General features: G+C 32.9%; 1 protein-coding gene across 1 annotated transcript in view; it reads left to right on the top strand.

The window, feature by feature from the left end:
* The window catches only part of LOC145292863 (eukaryotic translation initiation factor 3 subunit M-like), a 48,027-nt gene that overhangs the window by 12,147 nt on the left and 20,646 nt on the right, over positions 1–15,234 (top strand). Inside the window, exons 2-4 of the mRNA XM_080138972.1 lie at positions 1,685–1,817; positions 8,681–8,822; positions 9,843–9,966. Of these exons, the coding sequence (XP_079995098.1) occupies positions 1,685–1,817; positions 8,681–8,822; positions 9,843–9,966 (399 nt within the window). The remainder of the gene's footprint in view (positions 1–1,684; positions 1,818–8,680; positions 8,823–9,842; positions 9,967–15,234) is intronic.

The following is a 15,234-nucleotide window of genomic DNA, read 5'->3' as shown; positions in this document are numbered from 1 at the left end:
GATAGAGGTAATTTTAAAGAATTCTTTTAGGGTGGAAACATTTTATGGCTGTAACATTTACCGAAACATTTTATGGCTGTAAAAAAAGTCCCAAAAATAGGCTCTGAATGATGGATGATCCCCTTAATGTATAACCATAAGGGCAAATGTCACGTAGCCCACAACACAATTTAGGTCATTACCCTTCCAATGAGCCTTCATTTAAATTCTGATCAATAATCACTGAGATTTGGAACTTATAAAATTGCCAAAACAGGTGGTATATCTATATATGGATATATCTATATTCGTAGCCAAATTAAATATTGAAATGCTCATGTTTAGTTCTATGGGACAAAACTACATGAAAATTTGCAGGTTTTTTGAAGATTATAATACTATTCTATGGTTAAAATTTCATGACCGTTGGTAAGAAAGAACCTATATTTTCAAACCAATAAAATATGCCCAATTTAGCCTACATTTGTATATATAGTGTCCTGGCAGGCAGCTTCAGTTTTCCTGCTTCGATTGTATCCCCCTGTTGCCTTGCCAAGCTACTGAAATATACACACACATACTCATACTAGCAGGCCACCCAGTATTGCTGGTGGTAAAATACGCTTAAATATGATAATTTAATTCATATAGATTTGATTTTTATTATTATAGAGCCAATTCTTCATTGTTTGCAATGTATAGTCGTGATTTCAAAACTAAAAAAATGTATGACTTGGTGTCTTTTTCAGCTAGAATCAAAACCGTTCTCCAGCCTTATCTGTTACTGCCTATACTATGTCTGTATGCATAAAAAATTTAAAAATAAAAGGTATAAATATATATTTGCACATGCACACAAGAGCACTTTAAGTCTACTTACGCCTGCCATGTATTTTTCAGTTTTGTTCCCTGTAGCAGCTATTTTCACCTATTAAAAACTAAATTGAATTTGTTCCACAAGTCCAAATCCCTTATATATATCAAGTCTCTAGACCAAAAAATTGAGAAATTTTGTAGAGACTATTCCTCAGACAGACATGGTCGCTTTTATTTGTGTGTGTGTTTTTTATATCAGATCTTATCTTTATAAGGAACTGCTCGATATTAAAAATAGAGCATTTACATGAGAATAAAGATTCAAATTATTAATTCGTCAAAAGTAAAAAAAAAAAAACATGGAATTATAATTATATTATTATTATAGGAGTAAAATTGCCCCAAAATTGTTCCTCCATTCGTACTTTTCTTAAAAACCATGCCTTGGATTTTTTTTTTAATTTTGCACAAACATAAGTCATGGTAGAAGTAAATTTTTCACTCATGAAACAATTACCCACTAATATGGCATCGAGAAGCCCCACCAGAAGCTGCTGCATGGTCCAGAATCCATTCACCAAATGGCAATAGAGCAATCCCAGTACTTTGCGCCTGCTGATAGGAAAGCCTCCTTAGTGGTTAATCCAAGGTTCAGGTCCCTGACTATCAGATGGATAACATCATTCGGCTTGTTATTGTAGAAAAGAACAACAAATAAACATGTGATGTTTGACTATTTTTTTTCTTTTTTTAACCAAGATCATAATTTGTAGATATATTTTAATAATTAAACAGTGGAAAGGTTAAACATTTTGCAATTAATGTAGTTAACGTTTTTCAGACACTTTTGCTTTCTTTTTGCTTCAATGAAAACTTTGTCTCGTTTAAGACTGCTGAATTGCGGGCTCATTTAAAATCGCTTGGAGCGGACATTCAAGAGGAGAACCATGATGACCTAAGACAGGACTTGAAAGAAATTGTGCAAAGTTCCATTGTTTGTTTCAAAGAGCCAGTCGATGCAGGTGAATACCCCAATTGTTCTTTGAATCTTCATTTGTTTTGTTTTTTTTTTTGTTTTTTTTCTTTTTTTGATCAATATCAAAGACATAAAATTAGCATCATCGGGTTTTACAAGTTAGACTTATATAGCAATGCATCTCGCAAATCAATGTTTGATTCTGTCCAACCAACTTTCATTGATTATTGTTCTACTATTTTCTTTGTAATAAAAAAAACATTTCACTTCAGTTTCTGTAAAAACAATTTAAAACCACTCCTGCTAGCCTGAAAGATTGGCAAAATGAAGAGTTTTCAGTTTTGCCTTGAAAAGCAAAAATCTGCTTTGTTAATGGCACTTATACATAATTCACCTACTCTCCTAAAAAAAAAATATTTTTGCTGCATGTTTCTGACAGAAAGAAAATATCATATACCAAAAATCACATAAATTGATCAAGTTTTATTTTTATAAAGAAAAATCATATTTACAGAAATCTGAGTTTTCAGTACCCCCCCTCTTTATGTTCAGAATGGCTTTCTAAAATCTTGCAATAATTTGAATTATTTAAAATTATTTCCTTTGTCTTGCAAAAGTGATATCGAGATCAACCATTGTTTTTATATATATATATATATATATAAACAATGGTTGATCTATATATATATATATATATTAAACTAATTGATCCATTTTTGTAGGGGTCTTTTTTTTTTGTATATTTTCTTTCTGCCACCACCATATTTTTTTTATTATTATTGGCGGGGGGGGGGGTCTGTAATAATAAAAATGTTGCTCTATTTTTGGTATACAAATTCAAAAGTGTGCACATGAAGTCTACCATGAAGATACCAAAACAGCACAGTTCCAGGAAAAACATCAATTTAAATTGCGGATCACCAGAATTAGTGTGACAGGATGAATTATATTATGTTAAACATTTTCAAATGTTGGTTCATATGTGTTATTAATTGTTGCTTACTGTAATCCTAGACTATGCAAGTTCTTTTGATGTGTGAATCCTCGACTGTTTTTTTTGTTTTTGTTTTTTTCTTTCAGTTTTTGTCACTTTAAGATGATTTGATGGAGAATTAAAAATGTTTGTGATGCAAAACTTTTTTTAACACTAAAAAAAAGATCCTTCGGATAATTAAAAAAAAAAAAAAGTATAATCAAACAAAACAATTTTATTTTTAACAATGTTTTCTTGAAAAAAAAAAACATTTTTTTGCAAGCAAATGTTGTAAAGCTATCAACTTTAAAAAATAGAAATGAATATTTTTTTTGTTCTAGGAAGATTTAATGGTTCCTCTCATTGGTAATTTTTAGTTAATTCTTTTATAGACTTTTGCTTTCAAAAATTATATCTGGAACATGCCAAATCGTCACTTTGAATTTGCACATAAATTTTTATCGATAAAGTTGACACCACATGTGCGAAGGTGATTGAAAATAATTTCTATCTTAATGACAATGAAAAACCTGCTTATTACTTTTGTGCAAAAAATCCCAACCCAGGTTGTGATTTTAGATGAATACATGCATTTGTTTTTTTTTTTTAATACCATCCCACAAACAACGCATATTCTAGTTGGATGTGAGAGGGCTACTCTATGGGATCATGACTACAGGTGACTGAAGAGCTGAGCAGCGAGATGTCTGTTTGTGTTGCATTTTTTTGCATGTTAGTTCAACCAGAGAAGAAAAAAAAAAAACATGGAGGGGTGTCAGAAGTCTAGGGAAGAAATTATTAGAATATATTAAAGTACTTGTTAAACAGGCACTGGAATGCAATGGTGCGCCGATGAGACAGAGATTCGAGTTTGGTCGATAGTGTGGGACCCATTAGATTGGAAACTTTTAATCTTGTCTAAGAAGAAACCAGTGGTATGCACTTGCTCAGATGTGGCAACAATACTCCATGCATTGGTGAATGGTGGCTTTGTAGAGGTACAGGATATTCTCGGATATGAGTAATTTTCTAGCACTGTAAAAAGAACCCACCTTTTTTGCAGCAGCCTTGGCAATATCCTCAATGTATTTGTTCCAATTCATGTTGCCTATAAATGTTAAGCCAAGGAGTATGAACAGTAACCTTGCGAATAGGCTGTTATCGGTCATGGCAATTCGTGGTTGAGATTTTTTGTAATTGTTAAAGGAAAGAAGCATAGTCTTAGTAGCATCAAATGTTGCTATCCATTTACGGCCACATTCCCTTAAAGAATTTACCACAAAATGTCTCCGGAGTCAGTTCAATAAACAACTCTGAATTGTTGATTCCCTGTTTCAAAATTAGGGTCATTTGTTTGATATATTGATGGACGTCGATAGTACTAGAGAGTGTTTTTTGATTTTTTTTTCCAGTATTTGACTTTTTAAAAAGAAAATGGATGTTCAGTAATGGCCGAATTATTTTATTAACAGATTTGTAATATCGGCTGTTTTACATGTTGGCTTCCAAACTAACTGACCAGATTTTTATTTAGCCTTTCTTACAGTTCCATCCTTATCATTTCCTCCCATGTTTTTGTTGTTTTTTACCTTCCCCTGTGAACTGAACTTGCTTGCTACCTCAACAGTTCTATATGTACTAACCCAACAACTCATATCAGTTCTTTCAACGTTGCTAACCATTAAAATCTCCTGTTCTGCACACATTTCCCTATACTCCCCAGATTTGATTTTCCTGAGATTATCGTTCTTTAAACGTTACGTTACACGCAACCATTGGATCATCCTCATATCGTTTCACTCCATGCATCATCATCATGTAGTCCTTCATAGCCGAAGATGATTAGTCAGGGTCTCTGTGCTTTATCCTACGGTATTGTAGCATTCCACGCTCAGTGTGAAAAGTTTCCCCACAAGTATGGGTATTTACCAGGGTTGTTGCCTTTGGTAATGTTTTTGTTCAAACCTGGCCTTTGTTTGCCTCTATTTCTGCCTTTCCTTTGTGAAGGCTACTGCGCCAGCATCTTCGGTCTGCTGCTAGCTCTTCCCAGTTTTACATGTTCATATTCTCTTCATGCAATGCATGTCCTCAACACTCACTAGCCAGGTTTCACTCCCGTACATCAAAACACATACCTGATAAGCTCTTCCCTTAGTCGACAGTAATGCTCTGCTGGTTAGTAATAGCAAAAGTTCTCTGAACTTATTCCGTCCATTCATAACTCTTGCAATCACACTAGCACCTGCTCCTCCCTGTGCTCCAATGGTGTCACTAAGGTAACAAAACTTTGAATCTTTTGTGCATAAAATTTCTGAATTAAAATATCATTCAAATATACTTTATTTGTGGATTTTTTAGAATAATGGAATTAAAAACTGCTTTTTTTCTTGAGATTTTTGTCTTTTCATTGTCTTTATTTTTGTTTACCTTTTTTGTTTTTTATTGATAACTTTTCATTGTAATTGGAGAATAATTTGATTCATTCAAATGATTATCAATCTTTTCTAAAGTAATGTTAGAGTTAAAAAACTGCCTCATTTCTCAACTCCTTAACTTCGTTTGCAGCTACAAAATGTGTAAATCAAAAAATAATCTATCATAAGAGTTTTTTCATTTGGACCAAATTTCTGTTTCCTCACTTTGATTACTTTTTCTCACTTCCTCTTATCAAGAATCATTTTGACGTATGAAGCAAACAAGAGCACTCTGCTTGATTTGTTTGCCTCATACTTCAAAATGGTTAGCGGAAGCAAAAGACTTTCTCTCAAAGAATGACCCTTCTTTCTCTCTCGATAATGTGGGACCCATTAAATTGGGTTGGGAAATCATTTAAATTTCAGCTTTTTTTTTTTCCATCGGCCACTCCTATCTTTTATTGTCTAAGGGATCACATTCAATAAATAGTACAGAAAGTTACATTTACACCAAGGTTAACTAAATGTCCAGAATAATATTAGAGAACCACTCAGTCCTCAAAATTATTAGATTAAAATAAAAAAACATTTTTTTTTATTGTATATTTTTTCTTTTCTTTTTTTTATGCCCAAAGCTTCAATTAAAAAATATTTAATTTATTTTGAAACAATGTACGTAATATAACTTTGACATTTTTTTTGTTTTTGCCAAACAGATTAAACTCCCCTAAGAACTTTGAAAGTGAGACTAGTTGTTTTTTTGGTTTTGTTAGCTTTACTCAGCAATGTTATATTTAATGTTTTATTTTGTCAATCTGTGGGAATGCTGGATACGTTTACTTTGATTTGTTGAATGTCTTCATTTATAAACATAGATAATGACAATATTTCTCTACAAAACGGCGTCAATTTAGAAATTTAAAAAATTTTTTTTTTTTTGTGTGTGTGTGTGTGAAAAACAATGTGCAACCATATGATACACCACTCGATAACAATGTTTGCTGTGGTTTCCTTCTCCCTCTTCTCTTCTGATTGCCATATCATTGGTTCTCATATTGGCAACTGCCGAGGTGGCAAGCACAGGTTCACAATTATAAAATAATAAACAACGCAAGAGAAAATACAGGAAACACAAACTTCAACACATTCTGTAGATGTCAGTTGTACTCTGTGTGTGACTCCATCGACCTTCTAAACATTTACGTCCGCATCTTGTTTGTCTGCCGAGACCATATTAGTTGATGTCAGTTCATCTTGATCTGCTCCTAACAACAACTTGTATTTGGCTGTCCACAATTTTAATGGAATGTGCTCTGATGAACTCAATGCACTTGTGCCCCCCTTGAAGTACATATCCCCAACAAACTTGCTTAGCAACAAAATCACACCCCTTCACTGTTGAGGTCGCTAAATGTCAGAAAGCTTTCTACTCAAATAGCTTCTTCCCTAGACTTTGGAATCCTCTTCCTGCTTCTCAAACTGTACTGATATGCAGAAGTTCAAATGTAACGTAAAAGGACATTTTTTTTTTTTTTGTTCCAAATTAATACCACACCTTGATTAACCATCCTATTTCAGCTTCCTTTTGTGTACCTTGGTGAACCACTTTCTCCTGTCTACTAACCTTATACCTTTGTTCTGCCAATAAACTTTTTTCTTTTTTTTTACATAGGAGTCACCACTTTTCAAGGCCCGGATGCCACTCGAGGATGGGGAGGTTAAGGCGTGTATAGTAGTTAATTGGACAGTATCATAGTCATCATTAGTAGTGTAAATTTGGTAAATTGTATTACTTAAGGGAAACGGCTCAAGAACTTGTTTACGTTGGACTTGAAGATGATCATATTGTGGTCAGTTGGAAAGCAGGCAAATGAAAGAGTTCCACAGGTGTGCAGTTCTTAGAAAGAAGCTTTGGTCATGAAATCTATGTTTATGTTTAGGCATAGATAAAGAGTGGGGGAAATTATTGATAGTGTTTTCAGCTAGATGAGTATTTCTCGTGAAAGTTTGGTGAGAGGGGACCAGAGATTGGAGCTCAGACGAGCACTTGCCATGAAAATAACAATAAAGCATAGACAGCCTCGCAAAGTCTCTTCTGTGAGAAAGAGGTTGCGGGGAAGAGAAAAGAGCATCCCCTGCGAGGCTACAAAGTCTATTTTAAACTCTGTCATGGCAGGATAAGCTCTTTTTAGCAGCTCCTCCCCAGATGTGGCAACAGTACTCCATCCTTGGACCTATCTGGCTTTTATACAGGTAGAGAATTGCATCAGCAGTGAGATATCTACTGGAGCGATAGAAGGATCCCACCATTTTTCCAGCGACCTTGGCAACAGATTTGATGTACATGTTCCATTTCAGATCAGGAGTAAACGTCAAGCCCAGGAGCTTGTCAAAACAGTCTCCCCAAGATGAGAGCCATTCATTTCAATTGATGCCAGATGGGGATCAGAGCGTTGATGTAAAGATAGAAGCTTGGTTTTAGACGCATTAAAAGTAACAAGCCACTTCTTTCCCCATTGTACCATGTGCTCAAGATCAAAGGAGAGAGAATTAGAACTTGGTTGTGCTGCCATAGATTGTAGTGTTGTCAGTATAAATGTCTACAAATGATTTTAGGATATAATTTGGAAGATCATTGATGTAGATCAGGAAGAGTTGGACCCAGAATGGACTCCATTTTTTTTTTTTTTTTTTTCTTTTGATTTCTAACATTTTATTTTTTTAAAGAGGAGGATATTGATAGTATTATATTAAAACATATGCCAAATTTGAAAAAACATTTTCTTTTTTTTTTATACATAAAAAAAGTACTCATTACAAAAACTAGTAAAGGAATAAGCAAAAAAAAAAAACTATTAATGCCACAAAAGAAATAATTATCTTTAAAAAGTAAAACTATTTTCTTTACGTCCACATTTTATAAAAAATAATCTCACACCTACAAAAGAGATATTGCGAGTTGCAATTAAAGTGAATTTCACTATATTTACTCATTTCTGCCCCTAATTTTTGCCAATTTCTGATGCCTGCTCTGATCCATTTTTTTGGTCCCCCGATTTATGGGAGAGGGGCCTATGTTTTTAGTAGCGTCCGTTAGTCCGGACTATTATCAGATAACCGTCCATTAGTTTTTCCTGACATTTTGCCACAAATTGTATTTCATTAAATAGGTGTGCACAGTAAAAAAATTTTTCACAAAAATTTCCGTTGTGTCCCAAGGGGCTCAAAAGAGGTAAAAAAAAAAAAAAAAAAATGCCCCAAAATTGGCCAAAACTGACGCATTTTTGCCCCATAACTTTTGATCCATCCATTAGATTTTTTTTTAACTTGGCCAAAATGTGGAGCCCATTGTTCTTATTTCCTTTGGATTTCTAAATTCATTGGCAAAAACCTTATTGTTTTTTTGCACTTTTAAAAATTTATTTTATTTTTTGTCATTTTCACTGATAATTTTCTATGCATGGTAAATATCTTTCCAAATTTTGTACAAAATTCTAATTTGTTTTTCTTTTCCAATTTCAGAGGTGGAGATGGTGTTCAATGGGATTGTATCCCTTATTATGTTGGTCCCAGTCAATGAAGCGGAGGAGATAATTTCAATTTTTGCTGAAATAGTTTCTAAAGCTCCACCTGGAGACAAAAGGGGTCACCTGAGACTTCGATTGTAAGTTTTACAATCTCATAATTCTGTTACTCTCTCTATATATCTTACCCTCTTCCTTGTATATATATATATATATATATATATATATAGTTGCCTCTCTCTCTCTCACATATATGTATACAGTTGAGGGAAAGAAATAGCCATACACTTTAAAAATAATTTCTTCTAAACGTTGGTGTTTTTTTTTAGTTACTATATATATGGCTATACTATTAAAAAAATGCTCTGCTGAGGTTGCCCCAATTTTCTTCAAACTTTTTAACAAATGCTTTAATAAATCTTTCTTTCCTGACTGCTGGAAAACTGCTACTGTGGTCCCAGTTTACAAGAATTTTGATGAAAGAACTGACGCATTAAATTATCACCCCATTAGTCTCCTCCCTCTTTTCACCAAAATCTTTGAGTCCTTAATTAATCAACTCTAGTCCATCATTTCACAGCTGATAAACTTCTGTCCAACCAACAATACCATTCTACTGGAGATATCCTAACTTCGAACCCTTGCACCTCCTCAACATAATCCCGACAAACCTGACAAGCAGCAAAATCCCACTCCTTCACAGCAGAGATCCCCAGATGCCAGAAAGCTTTCTGCTCTAATAGTTTCTTCCCTAGGACTGCTAGATTTTAGAATTCCGATTCCTGCTACCTGTTTCCCTAAATGTATTGATCTGCAGAAGTTCAAGTGTAAATAGATATCTTGTTGCTCAACTCCCTGCATAGTATTCCTGCAAATTATGTACCAGAGAGTAATCTCCTACATCAAAGTGACACTGAGTCTTGTTTGGGGTGAAAATGCAATAAAAGGTGAAATTTTTAATCTCTTGAAATTTTCCCTACAGGGTGCTTTACTTTTCAGGGAAATAATTAAATATTATAAATATTCTTATGTTTGTATATATGCGTGTGTCTTGAGTCTTAATAAGAGTCATCAGTGTGGCTAGATATTGTTATATACCACTGATATAAATTTTACTCTTCCTCTTTATTTTTTCTGTAATGATTTTTCAATATTTTCAGATTGACAAATGTTTTCAATGGTTTGGACGAGAACTGCCATCTCCGTTACACAATTTATTACTGCATGTTACGACTTGGCAAGCAAGCCGATTTGTTACAAATGGTACCCACTGATCTTAACAAGGTAAGTGAATACTTTTTTTTACTCAGCTAAACTATTAAATCTAGAAATGTGAAATTGGGTTGGAATGATTCCATGAGTATCAAAACTATTCTAAGGATATTTGTATGTGTCCTGCTAAAACTCCCAAATTAAAATATCTGGCAATGATAGCTAACAGTCAAAATCGAAAATAAGCAAGATATACAATAGGTTTTTACAAAACAATAGAAAATTAAATTTTCTATCAAACTTTGAAACTAAGTTTTATTATTTTCAAATTTGTTTTTGTTACTTTCACTTAGCCAAATTCATCAATCAAAAATGGCTGTTCCCCCCACCCTCCCCAATAGGCTTACTGTATCAGTAACCTTGTCTGTTGGTAGTTTCCGGTTGGATTAGAATTATATATATATAATATATATATATATATATATAAGAAATGGAGAGTCACACATTTTGAATTTTCACCAATAACCTGACTTTATCAAGGAGAGGATTAGTCCGATTTATTTATTTATTCTTCGTAATTGTCGTCATTAAGAGGTCAAAGCCTCTCAAAGAGAAAGACATCTTGTATAATTCTCTCCTTGATAAAGCCAGGTTATTGGCAAAAAATTTGACTTCAACAACAAAAAAAGTAAATAAAAATGATTTTATCATTTCATAACATTTTCATGTTTTCAAATGATCTCTTTTAAATATATATATATATATATATATATATATATATATGTGTGTGTGTGTGTGTGTTAAGTTTTTAACCTTTAAAGTTATATCAAAAAAAAAAATTAAAACAAATTTAATCGTTTGTTGGAAAATTATTTTGCTAATAAGTCAATTAATTTCCTACTATTCCTGAATGAATTAATACATTCGCAAATTCATAATGGTTCTAATGTTATTTCAAGGATCATCATAATATGAAACACTGTTACGGAGATTTAAAAACAAGACAGTAAAATTAAAAGTGTTTCAGATATTAGATCCAATTTTTTGCTCCTGATTAATTACGCTACTCATTGTTGTCTCCCACAAAAAAGTGTTTATTTACAAAGTTGCTGTACTTATAGTCTCAAAATATTTACTGAGGCCGCTCGTTTAAATGTGCTTTTCAGTCTATAAAATTGTTAAATCTAGTTTTGTCACTGGTCTACGATATATACACACTGACAGCGACGAAAACACAACGCAATATTTTGTTTTATTTAACACCAACAGCAGTTTTGGATTTACAGTTATGATGGGTGTTTGACATCAGTGAAAGCGTATGGGGTGGTGCAGATGTTCAGCAGTTAAGAATGTGTCAGCTTGTTGTTTCTTTGACCAACTGCTCCACTTTCTGTTATGTCATTTATATAAATATTCTTTCCTCCCTGGAATTTTTTATATTTCTCATTGTCTATTGTCTCAAATACTTTGATATCCTCTCGTAAATTTCTGGTCAAATTATGCATTCCAACAGACAACGGTGGAAAGTCTTGCATTCTTCAAATGGAATCAATCTGTGTGTGTGTGTGCGTGCAACTGATCAAATGCCTCTCCTCCCGGGATCACCTGCTAATCCAACATATAACATATACATAAGAAAATTTACTGATGATTGATAAAAAAAATTTTCATTATTTATTATATCATCAAATATTCAAAGATAAGAAATATATAGAAGTTATTTTGTAATTCGTGGAGTTTGGAAAATTTACACTTTTCCCATTAGAAGAAATAAGTAGTCCAGTAGTGTAAAAAAATAAAAATAAATAAATAAATAATAATAATAATAAAAACTTAGAATTTGCGGTTGTGAAAATTGATTGGAGGAGTTCACTCCTGTAATTAGTTTCTACAAAATGTAAAACTTCAAACAAAAAATTGGCCGCCATTTTAGATTGCGAATAACAAAACAAATTTTGAAACAACAAAAACATTGTCAAATGATATTGCTGAAAAAAATTATGCTCCATTCATCGACGCCAAAAAAGTAATAGATTAAAAGTAAATGAACGTAATATTGCGGGATCTTCAGATTATGCAACATGGTTTATTTCCGACGAGTTTCAAAACTGGATGTTGTTTAGATCAGTAAATATGTAGGATCCGTATAAAAAGATGATTTCTGTAAAAATGCCAAAATCTTTGCTCATCTGAAAACAAGCAATGATCTTTGAAAATTAAAAAAAACCTTTGAGAATAATGTTAGAAATACACAAAGTGGTTTCAAAATTTTCAATGCCGTCTTCAATACACACTTGAATAAATGGCAAAAAATTGCAAATAATTTAATCCTCATTTATTGTACGTATGAGAATTGTTTGTTTACATTTTTTGGTTCAGCTTTCTAATGTTAACAAACAATAAGTATGCCAAACTTACCGATGTTTTGCATGGCGCTTACTGTGATCAAAAAACATTAGAACCATACAGCAAATTTGGAAAAATCTGAAATTAAAATTTTCTCAAAATTTTGACTATGACAAAACTTTTCAAAGGTTGTATAAGATTAGGGACTTCATTGGCTACAGTATGAATTACCACAATTAGCAGAACTGAAATTAATGCTAAATGACTTTCATCTTTCCATGACAAAAATATCTCCAAATGAAATTGGTTTCAAGTTAAATATGGCTGATATTTTAATTTGTCAAGTGATGTGGACACTTAACTGTTCACAAACAAATTGAGTCTCAAACAAATCAAGTCTCAAACAAACCGACTGAAAACATAAGCTCCTTCGTGAAAGAAAAAAGGCTTAATGAGACAAATGTTGATTAAGTCAGCTTTAGCATGATAATATATTCGATTGAACTGAAGCTTTCTTAATCGTAAGAGAAGTAATAAATGCACCAACAACAACAATTCATGTCTTGCAATTCTTTATCTGTATAAAAGCCAAGTACATCCAAGGATGGAGTACTGCTGAAAACAGCCTATCCTGCCTTGATAGAGTACAAAATAGACTTCGGGTTAGTGAGGGATGCCCTTTTCTCTTCCCTGCAACCTCTCTCCCACAGAAGAGATGTTGCAAGCCTGTCTTTGTTTTATCGCTATTTCCATTGCAGGTGCTCGTCTGAGCTCCAATCCCTCGTCCCCCTCGCCAATCTTTCACGAGAAACACTCGTCTGGCTGAAACTACTGTCAATAATTTTCTCCACTCTTTATCTGTGCCTAAATCCAAACGTAGATTCCATGAGCAAAGCTTCTTTCTTAGAACTGCACGCCAGTGTAACTCTCTGCCGCTTGCCTATTTCCCACCTGACTACAACTTGGACGTCTTCAAGTCCAACATAAACAATCTACTGACAAACCGCCCCCTTAAGTAAGACACTCTATCAAAACCCCCAATACTAATGATTACTACAATACTATCTTATTGATTACTGTACACGCAATAACCCTTATCCCTGAGTGGCCTTCAGGCCTTGATAAGTGGTGATCCCCATGTAAAAAAAATGGTGAATTTGGACAGGTGTTCGACTACTGTATCCTCTTTTGTGTAGATTTTTATCATCCTTTTCCTTACATTGCAACTGAAGCATTTTATTTTTTGACAAATGAATAAATGAATATATATTTGTCTTCGTTGACCATTCCATGTTTTCTTGAAATTTTATATGAACTTCTGTTATGAAAAGGTGCAGTGAACAAAGTATTATGGTATCCATTCAATGCACAGTTAATAGGGATTAGTCACTCATACCACATTTACCCTACAAGTTTGGCATAAAGCATTGTTCAGATTTTTTTTTTTTTTAATTATTTTGCAATCTGAAAGTTGTGTGTATTTTAAAGGTTCTGAAAGGGTAAACATGTCCAATAGCTGACCCTAATTGGGTTGCCAGACTCTACTAAATATTTGAAGCCAAATCTTTCAGAAAAAAAGGCCAAATTGATAACTATAGCAAGATTTTCATAAACAGAAAAGCCGAATTGAAAAAACTGTGTGCGTAAATATATAAGCATTTATTTTACGTTCTTTGTGTGTTTGTGTAGATTGGTGATGTTTTAAACTGATGCATTTCATATCAATTTATATATTGAAGAGTTCAGCTCCTAAATAATTGCATCTTTTTTATTACGATTTGTTCTGAAAAACAAATATGGAATTTTATTAAAAGAAATATGTTGCAGAAATAAAATTGTTGGCAAAAACAAGTTTGTTTTTTCTTTCGTTCAATAAATTTCCTCTTTATTTTTATTTTATTTTTTAATTTTTTTTCAACGTAAGAATTAACAAAAAACGCAAATATTTGGACCTAACTTCAATTTAGTCGATTAACATCTTCAATATAGCCATATTCTTTATATCTCATTAATAAAGGTAATGTTCAAGGTTCAAAAAAAGTTAAGTTAGTTATTTCTCACTGCCTTTCACATTCACCTTAATTTTACGATATTCGTTTTCAGATAATCAGTAAATGAATAACATGTAAAATTGTCACTGATAAATAGTCTTGTCATAAGCCAAACAACGCACATACACGAGTTTGACTGGCCGTTGGAAAGCATGACGTTATTACATAAAAACTATTTGTCAGCGACAATTTTCCATGCAATATTTATTATCATAATACTGGAAAATCTATAAATGTTGTCAACAAGCTCCCTTTTGTTTATGACGCCATATTTTAATGTTAGTAAGCATTCGTTTATAAAGCGAAGAATTGGATTCCGGAATATGAGATTTTTTAGAGTTCAGCCAATCAGAATGGATAAACTTTGGCGAGAAAGCCTTTATTACTTATGAATTCGAAATTGGAAAGATTATGTTAGGTCGATGTAATCACAATCTGTGGAACATGTAAAATTTGTCCCAGTGACAACTGGTAGCAGTGGTAGGACTAAATATTTAGAGAAAAATAGGGACTCCTCCCTCTAAAGATGTGATGGCGTTGCTTGTAGGATGCAATGTAGCATCTTATAACTACTGAATGTGTCTGAAATGGTGTTCAAAAGCTACATAAGATAATGGCTATTAGCTTAAATGTATTAAATTTATATGTGGCATCTGTTGTTGCAAACCTACGATACTTTGGTCCAGACGGGAATTTCTGCAGTCATTATTTTTTATATGGAGATAAATCAATATTATCTAAGGAATAACTGCTGAAAATTTTATTAAAATCTGATAATCCCCCCTCCCCATTTTAATACAATTCTAAGTCAACAGTCTATAACTTTTTCCCATTTTTAACAGGCAGAAAAGTTTGTGTGTGAGAGAGTAAAAGATTTCTTCATATAACTCTTCCATTTATTAAAATATTATCAAAAAATAATTGCTAAATATTTTATTAGAAC

The sequence above is a fragment of the Euprymna scolopes genome, chromosome 14 (genome assembly GCF_053919585.1).
Source record: "Euprymna scolopes isolate OS-2025 chromosome 14, ASM5391958v1, whole genome shotgun sequence".
Taxonomy (NCBI): Eukaryota; Metazoa; Mollusca; class Cephalopoda; order Sepiida; family Sepiolidae; genus Euprymna; species Euprymna scolopes.
This window is presented reverse-complemented; position numbering and strand designations above follow the sequence as displayed.